This window comes from Hyla sarda, chromosome 6 (genome assembly GCF_029499605.1).
Source record: "Hyla sarda isolate aHylSar1 chromosome 6, aHylSar1.hap1, whole genome shotgun sequence".
NCBI lineage: Eukaryota > Metazoa > Chordata > Amphibia > Anura > Hylidae > Hyla > Hyla sarda.
Window position 1 is genome coordinate 71,150,935 of NC_079194.1, and position 17,650 is coordinate 71,168,584.

Below are 17,650 nucleotides of genomic sequence, written 5' to 3' on the forward strand. Positions count from 1 at the left end.
TCTCAGCAGTCGGACCCCCACCAAAAAAAATGGGCGGCTTATTCTTAAATGCCCGTGCGGTGCTGTATAACACTGTGCTATTAAAGGAGTTTTCTGGGAAAAAATTACTTATCCCCCTATCCAAGGATAGGGGATAAGATATAGATCGCAGGGGGGTCGAAGCGCTGGGACCCCCTGCGATCTCCTGCACGGGGCCCCGGCAGTTTGCTAGAAGCTGACGTTTGTACACCACAGTAAGCCGCGGCTGGCGCACCCCCTCCATGTATCTCTAAGGGGTACATTAAGGGGCGTGTCAGCCGGTGCTCCGTGCGGGTACGGCATGTACCCCTTTCCAGCCGAGATAGCAAGGGGCCCAATGCTCTGACCCCGCACAATCTATAACTTATCTCCTATCCTTGGATAGAGGATAAGTTATTTTTTACCAGGCAACTCCTTTAATAGCACAATGTTATACAACACCGCACTCTGTTCTAATCTAATTAGAAATATATATGTCTAGACAATAAAATAAAAATGGCGGGCAGGCCCTGGGAGGGGGGGGGGGAGCCCTGGCCTTGAGCTGTGTAAGGGGCCCCGGAATTTCTGATGGCAGCCCTGGGTCCCGCCATACACCCTTGGGTCACCACACTAAGGGGGGCATGTATCAATGTTGGTGTATAATAGATTGAAATGTAGACGTTTTCAGGTGGTGCAAATTTGGCGCAATTGCGCCAAATTTACCATTTTAGCGCAAGTCCCTTGATAAATTGGGCTGAAAGGTCACAATTGATCCAAGGTGGACAAGAGTGGAAGTTGCCTTGCAAAACGGTCTATCCTGCATCAATGTATGTTGGTCTATTCAGTGATACATGTCTGTTGTTCCCAAGGCATTTTCTTTATATTAAGGTTGTTGTTTCTGCATTTTCCTTTAACATTTAGATAATGTCCCAGGAGATTGCAGAGGATTTATCCTTCGCAGGAGATACTAGTGCACCTGGTCCCTCTAATGTGTGTGTTTATAATACTCGTCGTTTAGGGTATAGCAAGCATAAAAACTTTTCCCAGCGCGAAATGTTGGTTTTGGTTGAAGAGGTATGTGTTAATCTTTTTTGTGTTTAAAATTTGTTTGTCATTCGTCGTGTTTGATTTTTCATTTTGGTGTGATTGATATTGTAGGATATAGTATTTTCTTTGGAAACTAGACTTTTTCTTTGTTTTGCTAACATTCAATGCTGCTTGTGGTTAAAGCTAGTATTTATTGCAGTCTTCTTGAAACTGGGGCCCTCCCGATGTTCTCCAACTACAATTCCCAGCATGGCCGTACATCTGTTGGCTGTCTGGCCATGCCTGGAGTTAGTTTTTTTTTGCAACATCTGGAGGGCCCCAGTTTGAAGCCCGCTGCTTTCTTGTTTGTTAACCTATTTGTTCTTGTTTTATGTTAAATGTTGTCCACATAGACTTGGTAGTGTTTTAATATGTGTGTGCTTTCTACACCTGTACGTCTCATATTATAAGTTACATTGTGTTATCTAATACCCCAGGACCATTAAAGTATATGTGTTTTGATGGGTATTTTACACAGTGTTATTGATTTGTAACAAAAGCATGATGGCCCTGGTTGCACTCTTAAAAATATGCTGCCTTCAATCTGGCCAATCAATTATCTCCGGTTCCAAATCCCTTAGAGCCTGTACACATGTGCTTGCTGTGTGTCTGATTTTAGCTAGTTAGCTTGTAGGCACATTGGTGGAGATTTATCCAAACCTGGGCAGAGGAAGAGTGGTGCTGTTGCCCCTGGCAACCAATAAGAAAGCTTACTTCATTTTTCACAGGCATCTTCAAAACTCCAAGAAGCAATCTGCTTGGATGCTATGGGCAACTGCCCTACTCTTCATCTACACAAGTGTTGCTAAATCTCAACCATTTTGCTTTTCTAGCTTTGGAACAATTGTAACTATCTATCTTGTTAAGTTCCCTTAAAAGCAAGACTTGTGTGAACATAAGCTTTTAGGTGTTCATTACCTATCTTTTTTTTAGCCATATTCCTTACCCACATTTGCCCATTTTTTTTTTTTTTTTTGGGTCTGGTTTAGTTTGTTTTTTTGGTTGGTGGTTAATTCAAATGTATTGCAGATTGTAATCTTAATGACAATTTTTTTTTTTTTTTGTAGGTTGTTTTGCAATTTGACGACCTGTTTGTAAATAAGTCACAAACGACTCTTGGTTTTCGGAATAATCTGTGGAAGGAAGTTCTCGTTTGTGTTAATGCAGTTGGAGTGGATAAGGCAAATAAAAAAAAAATGGAATGACTTGCGAAGCCAAGTTAAAAAAAAAAAGGGTATTTTAACCAGGAAAAGGCGAGGAACTTCTGTTGTTCCTCATGTTAACATACAATTTAGCACCATGAAGGAACTGGTCAGAAAAACTTTTGCCACTGAACAAATAGAAGGGGTTGCTGATCTGGATGTGATGGCTTTAGCACACCAGAGGCATGGTGAGTTATTTCCTATTTGTTCTCTGCTTCTCATCTAAATTGCTGGTGATCGCGCCCCCTCCCGTAGGCTTGCATTGAGGGGCGGAGCACGACGTCACACGGGGGCAGAGGTGTGACGTCACACGCTGCCGGCCTTGTAGTCGCCCGTAATCAGAGTCAGAGACAACCCGCTGCGGAGACTGATTACAAACAGGGTGCCGCGGGCATGATCACGGACGTCCCCAGCTGCGGGACTCCCGCAATCAGGCATCTTATCCCCTATCCTTTGGATAGTGTAAAAGATGTGTAAGCACCGGAATACCCCTTTAATGTTGGCATCTTCGTAGTCAAATGTTAAAGGGGTACTCCCCTGGAATTTTTCTTTATTTTTTTTAAGTAATCAACTGGTGTCAGGATGTTAAAGGGGTTATCCTGGAAAAAACTTTTTTTATATATATCAACTGGCTCCAGAAAGTTAAACAGATTTGTAAATTACTTCTATTAAATAAATCTTAATCCTTTCAGTACTTATGAGCTTCTGAAGTTAAGGTTGTTCTTTTCTGTCTAAATCCTCTCTGATGACACCTGTCTCGGGAAACGCCCAGTCTAGAAGAGGTTTGCTATGGGGATTTGCTTCTAAACTGGGCGTTTCCCGAGACAGGAGTCATCAGAGAGGATTTAGACAGAAAAGAACAACCTTAACTTCAGAAGCTCATAAGTACTGAAAGGATTAAGATTTTTGAATAGAAGTAATTTACAAATCTGTTTAACTTTCTGGAACCAGTTGATATATATCTAAAAAAAAAAAAAAATTCCTGGAATAACCCTTTAAATAGATTGGTAAATGACTTCTCTCCAAAAATCTTGACCCTTCCAGTACTTATCAGCTGCTGTCTAAAACCAATACATTTTTCGTTTAGTTTTTTTGGTCTGACAACATTGCTCTCTAATGACACCCCTGTCCGTGTCAGGAACTATCCGGATTAGAAGCATTTCCCCCTAGAAAACCTAGCCTCTTCGGGATAGTTTCTGACACGGACAGGGGGTGTCAGTAAAGAGCTGATAAGTACTAGAAGGATCAAGATTTTTTAATCAAAATAATTGACAATTGTGTTTAACTTTGTGGCACCAGTTGATTCAAAATATAAAAAATCTAAATGTTTTCCAGTGGAGTGCCCCTTTAATGCTCATGCAAACATTTGCAAAAACAGTGTCGTAATACACAAATGGCTTCTCCAACATGTTGTAGTCTATTTTGCCAAACGTGTAACCCTCTAAATTGTGAGTTACCCATAGCAAACAATCACAGACATTATTTAAGTTTAAAAAAGGCGTGTGACAAATCACTACAGTGGTCTGTTTTTGACCCCCCAAGAAAATGTCCTCATTTAGCTTGGGTCAGGTATTTGCTAATCTCCCCCCTTGTGTTCTCCAAAATTGTGGACACAAAGTCAAATTTTCAATTAACCTTTATTAAGTCTGTTAAAATATAAATGATGATTTTGCAAAATGTAACACAAACACACCTAAAGTCCGTAAACCCAAGTGAAAAGATTATTTCTAAACATTTAACGTACTGGTGCACCAAAGTAAAACTCACGACATGTGTGATCTCCAAATTCAGACATACTACAACATATATGTTACAATAAGGGCTCCTCACTATGCACATACCAAAGTGTGTTACATACCTGATATCCCCTTAACAAACACTTAGGGGGAGATTGGACAAAACCTGTCCCGCAAAAAGTGGCTGACTTGCCCATAGCAACCAATCAGCTTGCTTCTTTCACGTTTAACAAGACCTTGGCAAAATGAAAGAAGCAATCTGCTTGTTTGCTATGGGCAACTCAGCAACTTTGCCTCTGGACAGGTTATTACTAAGCTCCCCCACTGGGCGTATATATTGCATTACGGTTATTACTGCTGTCCTTTTTTGTACTAACTCTTTTTAGTGTTCATAATTTTTTTTTTTTTTTTTTTGGGTGTTGTTCTTTGGAGAAGACAATACTTCACCGAAAGCACCACCAGTTGAGGAGCCCGAAAGACCAGCTGATCAACCACCAACTGCGGACATAGCACAGGAGACAATTCCCCAAGAAATTGAGACTGGGTCAATTGAGGAAGATATCAACAATGACATAGGGTTCACTCCAGCTCAAACTCGGTTCTTAAATGATTATACTGAGCGAAACCAGGCAAATCTTAAGGTGATTGCTAACGCTGTCGTAAATATTGATCATTCCTTGAAAGTAATGTGTCAACTCTATGCCCAAAGTCTACAAAGCCAAGGTGTCAGCCAAGTAGCAGTTGACCCACCCACCATTGTTAACATTAATGTTGAGACACATCCAAGCACTAGTTTGGGTAGTGTGTCACCACAACCTGCCTCATTAAACTTGTCTGTTGAAGGAGATGTGGCCTCAACCTCATCAGGGCTCACTTTACATTCGGTTTCAAATTATTCTGGTTTATTCCCCCGGTCTCGCTCATTAACACCAAACATAAATACTCTGTCAGATTTATTTGCTCAATCCCCTCCTCAGTCCTCAGTTCTAGATTTGTCCACACACAGGGTAACATGCCCCACACCACCAGTTCTTGCCTCACAACAGACCAATAATCCTTCCTCTACTAGGGCTGAATATTTGATGGATGTCAAAACAGAAATGGGGTCAGTTCTCTGTAGTTCCCTTCCACCTAAAAAAAGGCTAAAATCTTTTCCAAATTTTGATTGTTAGCTAACAATTTGTTTGTGTTTACATCTAGTTGTTGTGGACTTGTTCTAGTTTGCTTTAAAAAAAGGCGTAGATTATGTCCCTTTAAACATGACTACCTATCCCACGTGCATTTTTGTTTTTCTTGGAAATTTAGTTAATTTTCTTATTTTTGAAAATTTTACCAACATGTATAAGACAGAAAGGCATCTTCCTCCTTTTTTTTTTTGGTTTTTGCTTCCATAAATGTGAAACAATCGCACAAACATATAACTGCTATGTTTTTTTTTTGGCGAATATAATACCATATGTAAATATATACAGATATGTACAACTCTAATCTGATTTGAGTCTTAACTTGTGTGGTGTGTTATTTTTTTGAGAAAAGATAAATAATTAAAACAAATGTGTGGGAAGGTAAACTCCTTAGTATAATATCCAGGTTTACTTAATTGTCTCTCATAGTTGTGTATTCCTAAATGATTGCCATTTTTGGCTCAATTATACCAAGAAAATCCCAAAAATTAAATGTGGGGGGAACAATCAGGAGTCAGTTAACACAAGACAAAACAAGTAGTCCACAGCAGGAAAATACAACATTTAATCTGGCCAACTGAGTTTCCAAGGTAACATTTAATCTGAAAGACACTACTGTAAAATTAAATATGTAAAAGGCTCTAACACATTTCCAAAAGAATTTTGCAAAAATTAGTTTCTAAAGAACCGATGTGTAATTTCCTGCTGTCTTGCCCGACCTTCATGCGTGCCTTCTTGTCTATATTCCCCTTGACATGCTATATGTTCGCGTAAATCTGATGCTATTTCAATAGGAATTTGATGAGTATTTGCAATATTATGTATAATACAGCATGCAATAACAAGTTTACCCACAAATTCTGGCTTGTAGAGTAGGGCACCACCAGTGATATCCAGGCACCGGAAACGGCTTTTTAGTATGCCAAAAAGCCTCTCGACCTGGGTTCGTGTTTTAACATGTGCCCTATTGTACTTTTTCTCTGCAGCTGTTGAAGGATTTAAGTATGGGGTCATCAGCCAAGACTGCAAACTATACCCATTGTCACCTGCAAGAATATAATAATTCCATATTAAAAACATTTTAATTCCTGTCCCCCTTTTTTGTTATTTTCAAAAAGGATAATAATGTGGAAACGGTAGAGGCCATCTGGCTCAAAATACTACTTATCAACAAACCACACAATAGCTGCATAAGATGACCTGGGTAGCTGAAGGAGAGATCCTGTGGATTAACTGCATCACCATACATGAAATCACACATCTTATCCCCTATCCTTTGGAAAGGGGCTAAGATGCGATGGACAACTTTCGTCCAATGCAAGTAAGCTATCCGTGTTTGAATGTGTGCAACTTGCCCAAAATTCAGAATACAGAGCTCTCTAAAAACAGGGAACTAGTCCCTTTACACCAAACACATATGAATGAATGAACATCATTTTACATGATTGTAAAGAAATGTGCCGGAACCCACCTAGAAGCAAGCCATCTCCAAAGGAACCATTTGCAAACATGTTTCCTAACAAGCTCTGTTGTAAAATATAGGAATCATGGTTTGAGCCTGGGTATGATGCCACTACATCCAGAATTTCAAAATTGGGCCCACACACAATTTGGACATTGAGGGAGTGGAAAAGTTTACGATTGCGGTAAATTGCCTCAAATTGGGCCGGAGGAATCAATGCCACATGTGTGCAATCGATAAGGCCAAGAATGTTTGGGAATCCAGCCTTTGCATAAAATTTAGCCATCATTTGCCTCTGTTCCAAACTGGTTAGCGGAAATTTAATATAATCATTTACAACATTGTAAAGGGCTTCAACCACTTCGTGAACAATCCTTGAGAAAGCTGACTGACTTATTCCAAATTTGGAAGCTACACAATATTGGAAGGAGCCCGATGCGAGATAATGCAGCACAGCTATTAACTTTGTCATTCCAGGAATGGCTTGACTACGTTTTGTCTTTCTTTCCAAACTAGGTTGGATTTTGCTGTAGAGTTCTTCAATTGCTTGTCGACTTAATCTAAACTGCTGTCTTATCTCCATTTCAGAAAAAGAACTGAGTGCCACACGCTCTCTGAACACTCTTGGCTGACGACGTTTTGTGATTAAGGACTGAGGTTGTGTTTCCTCATTCTGCCACATCATCATTATGGGTAAGTGTGCCTCCATTGTAATCTTGTTTTAGTGAGACTGTAAGAAAACAAAAAATCAAAAAAGGTTAGCTAGATCCAACATTTCTTAAAGGGGTACTCCATTTTCACCTAATCTACATATCACTAAAATCTTTATCTAACCTGAGGATTTCAAGGTCCAGACTCCTTTGCTATCCTGCACAAGCCTAACACCAATATTGTAAAAATAATGCGCGCACTCGATCCAGTCGCTATGCATCTCTGCTCTATTATGGATTCTCGCACAGGGCCAAATCTGTGTGTTCCATGCTGTTAGTAGTTCTCCCCAATTTGGTCAAGATGTGTTACCCCAAAAAAATTAGTACAAAACAAGTTTGGAATGCTTCTGATGTTAAAAAGCAAAGAAACAAAGAAAATTCCCTAAACAAAAATGTTAATCTTTGTGGAATACACCAAGTTATGGCGAAGGAAACCAAAAAAAAAAAAAAGGGCCGTAACACTGGAATGTAAGCCTCAAAAAGCCTATACGTTACTGACCTACTGGACATTGCAAGGTACGTTGCTGAAACTTTAACCACAGCAAAAAAAAAATGTGTCCGCAAAATTGCCTATAACAAAATCGCAAAATGAACAGACATTTGCATGGCCCAACATTAACTGAAAAATTTAGCAAACTACTAAATTAGCTAAAAATAATTAGATCAAATCCAGATTAATTAGATTTGGTTTGGGGAGGGGGGTGGGTGGTTGCTGATGAAATTGCAGTAATATATAGTATAGGTCAATGTTTCCCAACCAGGGGTGCCTCCAGCTGTTGGCAAACTACAAATCCCAGCATGTTGGACTATATATTAGTATCTAGTCTAGCCTATATTACATACTCCTATATAGTTCCACATGCTGGGAGCTGGAGTTTTGCAACAGCTGTAGGCACCCCTAATTGGGAAACACTGATATATACTATCTCCTACTATGTAGTCCCACATGCTGGGAGTTGTAGTTTTGCCTTACCGTCTTACTGTAAATTAATCAGCACCCCCTTCCACAACCCAAATCAAATTAGTTTTATTGATTTAATCAACATTTGATAAAAAGCCTAATAAGTTGATTTTGTTGGGGGGGCAGGCAGGCCTTTAGCTGTTTAAGGGGCCCCACTATTTGGGATGGCAGCCCTGCCTAGCAATACATACAGGTTATAACATTAAACCTCATCTACATTGTTGTTAATGTTTGCAATTTTTGGCCTGATTACCCATTATACCATTTGAAGGCTGCCTTACCTCAGTCTCTCCAGGTTGCTCGGTGTGAGTGTGAGTAGCTCCGCCATTTCTTATTTATTTCGCGGGGTTTTGGTCCCTGGTAATTTTATTTTTGGCGCAAGTCCGTTTAAAAATTGCGCAATTGCGCCAAAAAAAACAAACTAATGCACGGCGCCAACCAATAGCAAGAGCCCAAACCAGTTAACCAATGCCTATCATGCCTGGGGGACATGTGATCGCAACGACGCCACTGGGAAACAGTAAAGAACGCCACTGCGGAGCTGCAACCGAAAGGAAGGTATGTTTCAGCCAAAAGCAAAAAACATTTCTCCATAACATTAACTTAGGTAAGTTAGATTATAAAAACCTACTGCTCGTTATCCCATGGTCCAGGATGCAAGTAAGGAGGTCAGTTAAAGACAGTTTGAAGCAGGGAGACCATCAGGGGGGAGACAGGCGGGACACCTGGAAGGAGCACTGGTACAGTCAACAATGTCACTCACTGGCGGACAGTGTAATAGAGATATCCCTGTGTCATAAATTAGATCTTCATGATGCAGGGATGTCCCAGGCCCTTGCTGCGCAATGAGCATGCGGACACTCATGTTCCCCTCACATAGAATGACCACCTGACATTTGCCCCTCACCTAGAATGGCCCATGTCCTGTGCCACTTGCGTAGAATGCCCCCTGAGGGGGCAGGACAGGAAGCATTATATGGGAGGGAAACATGACGGTACCATTAGATGTGAGTGGCAGAGGACATGGGGCACAGGACAGGGGGTATTAGCTCGGAGGGGCACATGACAGGGCCTCCCCCGTCATCTGCCCATATAATGGCCATGACTTAGAATTCACCCCTGTCATGTGCCCCTCCCACATAATGCCCCCCATTACATGTGACCCTCACATCTAACGCCACCCTGATGTGCCCATCACTTCGAATAACCCCTGTCCTGTGACCTTCACATATAATGACACATGTGGTGAGGGAGTGCCTCCATTTTTAATTTTTATTGTTGGCCCAAAATTAATTAGAAAGACCCTGATAGAGGGCATACAGCTACCTATGTTGCCATACAATTTGATAGTCGTGCACAAAGGGTCACTAGGTATTTTGGCAAAAAACATGTTGGTTTGGTAAAGAGGCAGCATTTTGTGTGTGAATTTTAAACCAAATGTTTGTGGTGTGCTCTCCCAGGTTCGGTGTTTACCAAAACCGAAAAGCTGATTGTCAACTCAGAGAAGACGTCACTTGTGAGTAGCCCTATGTCATTTGGCATGCACATCAAATAATTAGCAACACATTATTTGACTGCCCTGTAGTTTGATCGAATGTAATTCTGTAAAACTATTTAGGATCCCAAATTTGTGCTGGCTGGGCGGGGGAAGCATTTCTTCCAGGTGGGGTGGGTGGCGCTTTGGGAAACAGACCTCAAGCTGGTTAAGGATACATTACCTTTGTTAGTGCAAACATGGCCATCTAAAATAATTTCTAACGTAAAATTTTGCCCAGTTGGCCCAATGCCTTGGACCCACCCTAAAAAATTTGAACATATGGCTAGGGTAAATTTTACAAATATTAATGGAGACATGTTTTCAGACATAGAACACTGTGATGTTTCTTACTTCCCTTTAAGTCAGATAAATCCATGCCTGATCTTCTTTGGTATCATATTTCAGATCTGTCAAGAATTCAAAAACGTGGGTGAGGATGTCCAAACAACCACGCACTGAGCAGTCCAAAAGTGTCACGTCAGGTAGGCTACATTCCATACTGAGATGAGAACATTATTTCATACAACACAAAACAAAAACTCCAAATGGTCGTGTGATGTTACGCAGCATGTGTAAGTGCTTGATTGAAGCCTAAAATGACCACGATAAGCTGACACACTTTACCAATGTGCGAGGCAAGGCACATGCCAAAATCTCGCACACATAGATGGAGATGACTAAAAACCTGCCCAGATGTCCAATTTCGCAGTTTGACGGAGAAATTTTTTTTCGGGATGGTTGAATTTGGTGGAGGCATTGTTTAAAATGAAAACTGCAATCTGATTGGTGGTGCTTTGAAACGGGTCAACTTCTACTCTGTACCGGTTTGTAAAAAGCTACAACAATGTGTAGCTAGGCAGATGGCTGAGGCAATGTTTGAGGCTACTGCACATGCACACAGCAGCTCGCACATTGCAGTGGGTCTGCTTGGTGCTACCTATTTTGGTTATGTTCACCCTCTTCAGAGTGTGAACAGAATCTCCAATAGCTTAATTCAGCCAGCGGAGATTCAGACTGCCAGGCGGCCGCTTTAGGACCGCGCCACACTGCCCCATCAACATTGACTGTAATTACATGTTATTGTTGTGCTTTACATTCATTGGCAAAATATTGCACAAATGAAATTCCACAGTGTGAACAGGTCTCGGGGAGACCCATTTGCAATAATGTAATGTTCACAACACGGACTTACGATTGTGGAATTCCGCGCAAAGTCCGTAGTGGGAACATACCGTTACAATCCAAGCAGGCACATGTAAAGGCAGCATACAGTGGTCATTAATTGGCAGCTAAACATCATCAAATCTGCTGGGTATCCATTTAGATGAACGTACACTCAGATTTAACATGGAATGTGGCTGTGTTCAAAAACAGAGAAAGTAATTGTAACAAGTGTAGAAACAGTACAGTGGTCCCTCAACATCCGATGGTAATTTTATCCAAACCACCCATCGTGTGTTGAATCCATCGTATGTTGAGGGATTGTTGCAATGTAAAAAGTACATTATATACTGACCTGTCCCCGCCGCTCCTGACAGCGTCCTCACCGCTCCTGATGCTGTCCCATGGGTTCCTGCTGCTGTCCCGCTGCTCCGTCATCTTCTTCGGGGTCCTCCGTCATCTCCGGCATTTTCTACGGGGTGCGTGCCTCGCTTTCTGGTGATGTTATTACGTTGCTGCGCCGGGACGGCATGCGCAGCGATGTAATAACTACACCAGAAAGCGAGGCTCGGACCAGGGGGAAGTTGCAGGAGACGCCAGAGAATCGCAAAGAGGACCTGGAGCAGCGGGGCTAGGTAAGTGAAGCTGCCGGGGATGCTTAAACTGCTATCCCACAGCAGCTTAAGCATTTTGGGCTGTCGGATAGCAGTTAATGCAATGGCCCCGACATCTAAAAACATCGTATGTCGATGCTGACATCAACATGCGATGGCCTCTGAGAGGCCATCATATGTCGATTTGATCATATGTCGGGGCCATCGCATGTCGGGAGGTTACTGTACATGATATGGGAGTAAAATATGTGTTGGACCTATTCTTTTGCCAATTTTTAAACATGTGCAGAGCAAGAGTATTTCATTTGGACATTGCAACATTTGGGTTGGTGGTCTGCCCAAAAATTGCTACTGTCAAGTCCAACACTGTTCCTCTGTGTGTGGGTATTTTGGCTTTTAAAAAGCTTAGAAAAATATGTAACAAATTAGAAGCACAACATATATAACAGATATTTCATGATTCCACTTTTCATTCTTTCAGAGAAAAGACAGTCCACAAATGCCAGACAACGGGGGCAAACCTTCCATCATAAAGAACTTGTGGATATGGTTCGGCTCATTGATGAGTTGAGTGCCACACGTGCCCCAAGAGGGCAGGTGAACCAGCAAAAACATGACATAATGTCTCAAGTAGCTACCTATCTTAAGGAAAAATATGGAACATTCCACACTTCCAAACAAGTAAAAAAACGGTTCTCCGACTTAAAGGTTCGCAAAACTCGTAGACTGGGGTCTATTCGCCGACAGATTGCTGAAGGTAAGTACATATATTATGCTAAGTAACACTGACAAAAAAAAAGAAAATTAGGCAAAACAGGGAAGTAAAGCCTAGGGGAGTTCATTAAAAACATGTGAAAAGGAGATGTTGCCCATAAGCACAAATTTGACGCACTCTTTTAATTTCAAATGTGATTGTTAAAAAGTAAGTAAGCCAAGTTTTTGTTGGGTTGGGGAAACTAGTTAGGATTACTTTGTTTTCTGAACTATGGGGCCATGTTCGTGGAGTTAAGGTGTCAAAAGAAATCTTTAAGTTTAAAGGAGTTTTTCAGGAAAACCCACACTTTTGAATTTCCCAAAAGTAGATAGGTTAAGTAGGTGATTGTGGGTGTTCCAATCCTGCTAACCCCGCTAGCTCCTGTACAGGGTCATGTAAGGTAAGTCTGCATTAAGGGTTCCAACAAAGGGACACGGTGCATCGGCCAACACACCCCCACCATGTATCCCCCTTCTTATTTTTCCTTTCCCGCAGTGCGAAGAATGTCACATGATGCAGAGTTGCTGTGGAGACGGGGGAAGCCACGACAGGTTAGCTGACGGAGTGTTTATCCACGTCACTTCCGGCACCAGCGTGTGCGTCCCTTTCGTATCCGCAGCAACGGAGCATCGTGAGCGCACTTGTATGACGTAATATATGAGGAATGTTAGGGCGGCGGATGCTTGTTAGCTAGTCCCCACCTCTGTTTTACGTCAGGATTAGGGTCAGGTATTTAAGGGAGGATATGGGAGTACGACAACAAACTGGAAGAAGCACTTTACGTGCAAAACGGGCGTTGCTCGTGCGGTTGTCTGGCCACCTGCACCATTTTGTATGTTCACTCATGCTGCTGGAAATAAAGAAGCTTCTTTTGAAGTATATCCCAGATAGATGCATGTAGGGTGTATGTTGGCTGGTAATTCCAGTGAGAAAGTTCAAACAACGCTTCATGCAGACTTCCAGTGGCATGTACAGGATAGCTGTGTGCCCTACAGGTGATAAACCCGCCAATCGAATTTGGATGGGAACAATTATATTAATTAAAAGGTTAACTTTGCGGCACAAAATGTTTGGGATTCAAAGCCTTTGGGTCACTTCTACTTAGTAACAATGCCTTATTTTTAAGGCACAAAACATTGGACATATGTTTGACCTATTTAAGAAATGGAACAACAGGTGTCTCCCTCCAGGTCCCGAGCACATTTCCACACATCTCTTGTCCTGACTTTGGACTCCTGCTTGCCTGGCAGAAGTCCAAAAGCTATTAGTGCAGAGATGGTGTGTGCAGCCTTAGCCAATCCTATCTCATTTCACAGTGAACTGGTCTGGCCTGGGTGTATCATAGTAAGTGAGGAATTTCTCCCTTCTATGGCTTGAGATGATGTAATGCCTGATGATGAACCACCCTTCACAGTGTGGAAATCTGACTGAGACTAAGGCGAAAAAACATTCCCAGAAATGGTTAACGTATTTCAGAAAAATCAACATGGCTTAAACATTAATGCATATGAATTTTGGTAACGTATTTTGCCAATCTTTTAAGTGGTTAGTTAATCAATCCTTTCAAATAAATAATATATAATCCACAATCCTAATTTTCAGAACATGAGCCAAAGGAAGACACACAGTTGCAGGCAAAATGTACAGATGAGGAGGAGCCAAGTGTTAGTGGCAATTGCAACAAGCCAGATGAGAATCAGGTGAGTCCGGCTTAGTGACCTCCTTGTGGCACAAACTTGCAAACACACATAATTAGGCATCTTGGCCACTCTCCTTTGGATAGTAGCTAAGTGGTTAATGTAAATTAACCAACGTAAAAGTTTTCTTCTTGTGTTTCTATTTTTATTACAATTAAAACCTTTCTGAGTCGGGAAAATTTAGATTCCAAATACAAAACATAATCATTACTTAGCAGATTATAGATAACACAGAGAAAATCTAAATGGGAGAAAAGGAGATATCAGATGCAAAGTATTGGAAGGGAAAATCAATTCGATCTCCGAACTAAAAATATGTTGACCTTGCTGTCCACATTTGATTGCTCAAATCAGGGTTCACGCAAGAGCCCCACTTTGAGGCTGCAAACACCGGTAAAAAGTTTTGCAAAAAATGAAAAGTTGTGTCAGGGCCATCACTTGTTTATCGATTACACAAAAAGCATTAACTATTCAACAATGTTTTGGGGGCAAGATGTGTAATAGAGATGAGCGAACTTCTCGGCTCGGCAGTTGATGACTTATCCTGCATAAATTAGTTCAGCTTTCAGGTGCTCCGGTGGGCTGGAAAAGGTGGATACAGACCTAGGAGATGTATCCACCTTTTCCAGGCCACCGAAGCACCTGAAAGCTGAACTAATTTAGGCAGGATAAGTCATCAACTGCCGAGCCGAGAAGTTCGTGACGAATCGTATTTACTGTAAGTTCGCTCATCTCTAATGTGTAATCCACTTTATTATATTAATATGTACAATTTACCAGGAACGCAACATCCTAAATTGACGAAGGACATTATTGATGCAAAATGTGTCTAATTCTTTCACAGGAAATGTTGGTTTGCCCGGAAACAGAATATTTTACATTGCATTTGCAACCCATTGATAGTGAAAAATTTGAACAACTTCCAGAGCCACAAAGGGAGAATCCAGAAACCAAAACTATTAGATTTCTGGATCGGAGGCTATGTCAAATGCAAGAAGAGTTAACTAGCCAAATGTCCACCTTAATCCAAAAAATGGAGGAGAAAATAAATGCAAAACTTGACCATGTGCTTGCTCGAATTACTGTTTTGGAAGAAAAATGCAATGTTTTGAATCCGTAAAACACCCCAAAAATATACACGTTTCAGTGTTAGGGTGGTTTCCCACCCGGTTTTTACAGATACTTGATCGCATACGTCAGGGAGAGGAGGAACCGCTCCCTGCCGCATGCGGTCCCGTATCTCATATAGTTCTATGAGCGACCGGAGACTAACGCTGCCTCCGGTCGGCTCTGATTTGCAAACGTATGCAGTTTCTAAAGGGACCTTAAACCGCAGTTGACTGCGGTTTAAGGTCCGGTTAGAAACCGCATATGTTTACAAATCGGAGCCGACCGGAGGCAGCGTTAGTCTCCGGTCGCTCATAGAACTATATGAGATACGGGACCGCATGCGGCAGGGACCGGTTCCTCCTCTCCCTGACGTATGCAGTCACATATCTGTAAAAACCGCATGGGAAACTACTTACATATGTTGGAGATTTTGTTGTCTGTATCTTTTAGGTTAACTGTTTAATCCTTCTTCCGGATACAACTACTGTGATCTCCTGTACGGGCCCTGGTACTACACATGAAGATAGCGTTTTGGGCCGGAATGATGCTGCGCATGACACGCCACTCCATGTATCGGGAGAGTATATATGGTGTGGAGTGTTGTACACTGCATCATGCTGGGGACAGACACACCACCTTCCTGCGTAATGCCAGAGCCCCATACAAGAGATTATGGGTGACACAGTGATCAGTCCCCCGCAATCTGTAAGGCTGGCTTCACAGCAGAATTTTATTCTTTGTTAAACAGATGCGATTTCCAAAGTTAAAATCAGCTGAAATCAGATCAGTGCTGGGACATGTCCGCACCCATTAACTAGTACGGTACTGCGGACCGGATTATAGGCTGCTAGGAAGGACATGAGATATTTCTCCAAACCTGTGCAGAGTAAAGGTTGGCCAGTTGCCCCTAGCAAAAAGATTGCTTACTTCATTTTTCATAGGCCTTTTTCCAAATGAAATAAGCAATCTTAATGTTTGCTAGGTGAAAAGCAAAAAATGGTACTCTAGACAGGTTTGGAGAAATCTCCCTCATAGGGGGAGATTTAACAAAACCTGTGCAAAGGATAAGTTTGACAGTTGCCCATAGCAACCAATCAGATTGCTTCTTTAATTTGGCCGAGGCCTTGGGAAAAATCAAGGAAGCAATCTGATTGGTTGCTATGGGCAACTGCACCACTCTTCCTCTACACTGGTTTAGTAAAATCTCCCCCTCTGATCATGAAATGTTGTCAGCATGTGAGATATTTGACACAGAGTGGAAATCATGCCAGACCATCATTTTCTGTCCATATGGAAAAACAGACATGAGTTGACCCAAAAAATATTGTATGCCCTAGCAAACTACAATCAGGTCAGCAGTCCACTAATAGTTAATGAATACGTGCATGTTTCGGCACAGATTCGAGGTCAGCTGATTATAGATTAGGAAATCGTGTCTGTTGTGCAGACACTAAAATTGTGTTCTTAAGACGACCAACAGATTCACATATGTTTATGGTTTGGTGGGAAAATAGTCAAAATAGTAAAAGTACATGTTGAGAATGTAAAAAAAAGGATGCTGACTACATTGTGAAATAACAATGTAGTTAATTTGGAATATGTTTTTTTTATTTTTTTATGTTTGTAAAAAATAAAAATATTTTTGAAAAAAAAAAGTTTGTTAAGTGTAAACGGAAATAACGGAAAGCACTGGCCAATTACATCACATATTCTAGAGACACTTGCACAAAAAAATGAATTTCAACACCCATGCTTGCTTGCCTTTAAACAGTGGAGCATCAGACACTTTCTACGTGTCCTTGCTACCACTCGTAGATTTTTAGACGATTTTGACAAAAATAACCCAATTGCGCCAAAAAAAGGTCTAAATTTTTTGAGCGCAAATGATAAATAACAGTCCACTGGATTAAGTTGTCTACGGTACACCAAAATGGTGACAACTTTAGAAAATCATCCACCAAAAAAAAACGCAACCCAAATGCAAAAAAAACGCAATTGCGCAAAATCGGTAGACGGGAAAACTAGTCTAAAGGCAATGATACATGTCCCCCTAAGAGCTTAAGACCATACGCAAATCTGTGTGTGACATTATTCATTGTGGATGCAAGGGGTGCGTTCATCATTGTTTTTACTACATATGTTATAGAACTTTTTGAGGAAGGCCATAATAGGCAGAAACATCAATACAGCCATTTGATTGGTCCAAAAATTTCTTTAATAAAATAATTCAGGAACGTAGCCAGGGGTCGTCACCGGGAGATCAGTCAGAATGATGCCGAATCATGGTCCATAAAACATAGCCGAGGTCATATCCGGGGGATCAGTCAGGAGGTGGATGGTACCTCAGGTCTCTGGAGGATCCAGGCAGATGCTGTAAAAAACACAATGTTATTATTATACTAGATATAGAGAGAGGGAGTGAACTGGATTTATATAATG

At 41.4% G+C, this 17,650-nt stretch overlaps 2 protein-coding genes across 4 annotated transcripts; one reads left to right on the top strand and one right to left on the bottom strand.

The window, feature by feature from the left end:
• Positions 1-5,761: 5,761 nt before the first annotated feature.
• LOC130277550 (putative nuclease HARBI1) lies at positions 5,762-9,054 on the bottom strand. 2 transcript variants are annotated; one of them, XM_056528237.1, is made up of 3 exons: positions 8,970-9,054; positions 6,677-7,397; positions 5,762-6,251 (listed from the first exon to the last, which is right to left on the bottom strand). In XM_056528237.1, exons 2-3 carry the CDS (start codon positions 7,374-7,376, stop codon positions 5,878-5,880), a joined length of 1,074 nt encoding a protein of 357 aa, XP_056384212.1. In that variant the 5' UTR covers positions 7,377-7,397; positions 8,970-9,054; the 3' UTR covers positions 5,762-5,877. The 2 variants fall into 2 exon arrangements, with proteins under 2 accessions (XP_056384212.1, XP_056384213.1); XM_056528238.1 differs by lacking the exon at positions 8,970-9,054 and adding an exon at positions 8,620-8,873.
• On the top strand, positions 7,254-15,263 carry LOC130277551 (uncharacterized). 2 transcript variants are annotated; one of them, XM_056528239.1, is made up of 6 exons: positions 7,254-7,360; positions 9,799-9,854; positions 10,281-10,357; positions 12,132-12,407; positions 14,007-14,104; positions 14,946-15,263. In XM_056528239.1, the coding sequence occupies exons 3-6, from the start codon at positions 10,312-10,314 to the stop codon at positions 15,219-15,221; spliced, it is 696 nt and encodes a 231-aa protein (XP_056384214.1). In that variant the 5' UTR covers positions 7,254-7,360; positions 9,799-9,854; positions 10,281-10,311; the 3' UTR covers positions 15,222-15,263. The 2 variants fall into 2 exon arrangements, with proteins under 2 accessions (XP_056384214.1, XP_056384215.1); XM_056528240.1 differs by lacking the exon at positions 9,799-9,854 and having other exon boundaries at positions 7,308-7,360.
• The last annotated feature ends 2,387 nt before the right edge of the window (positions 15,264-17,650 follow it).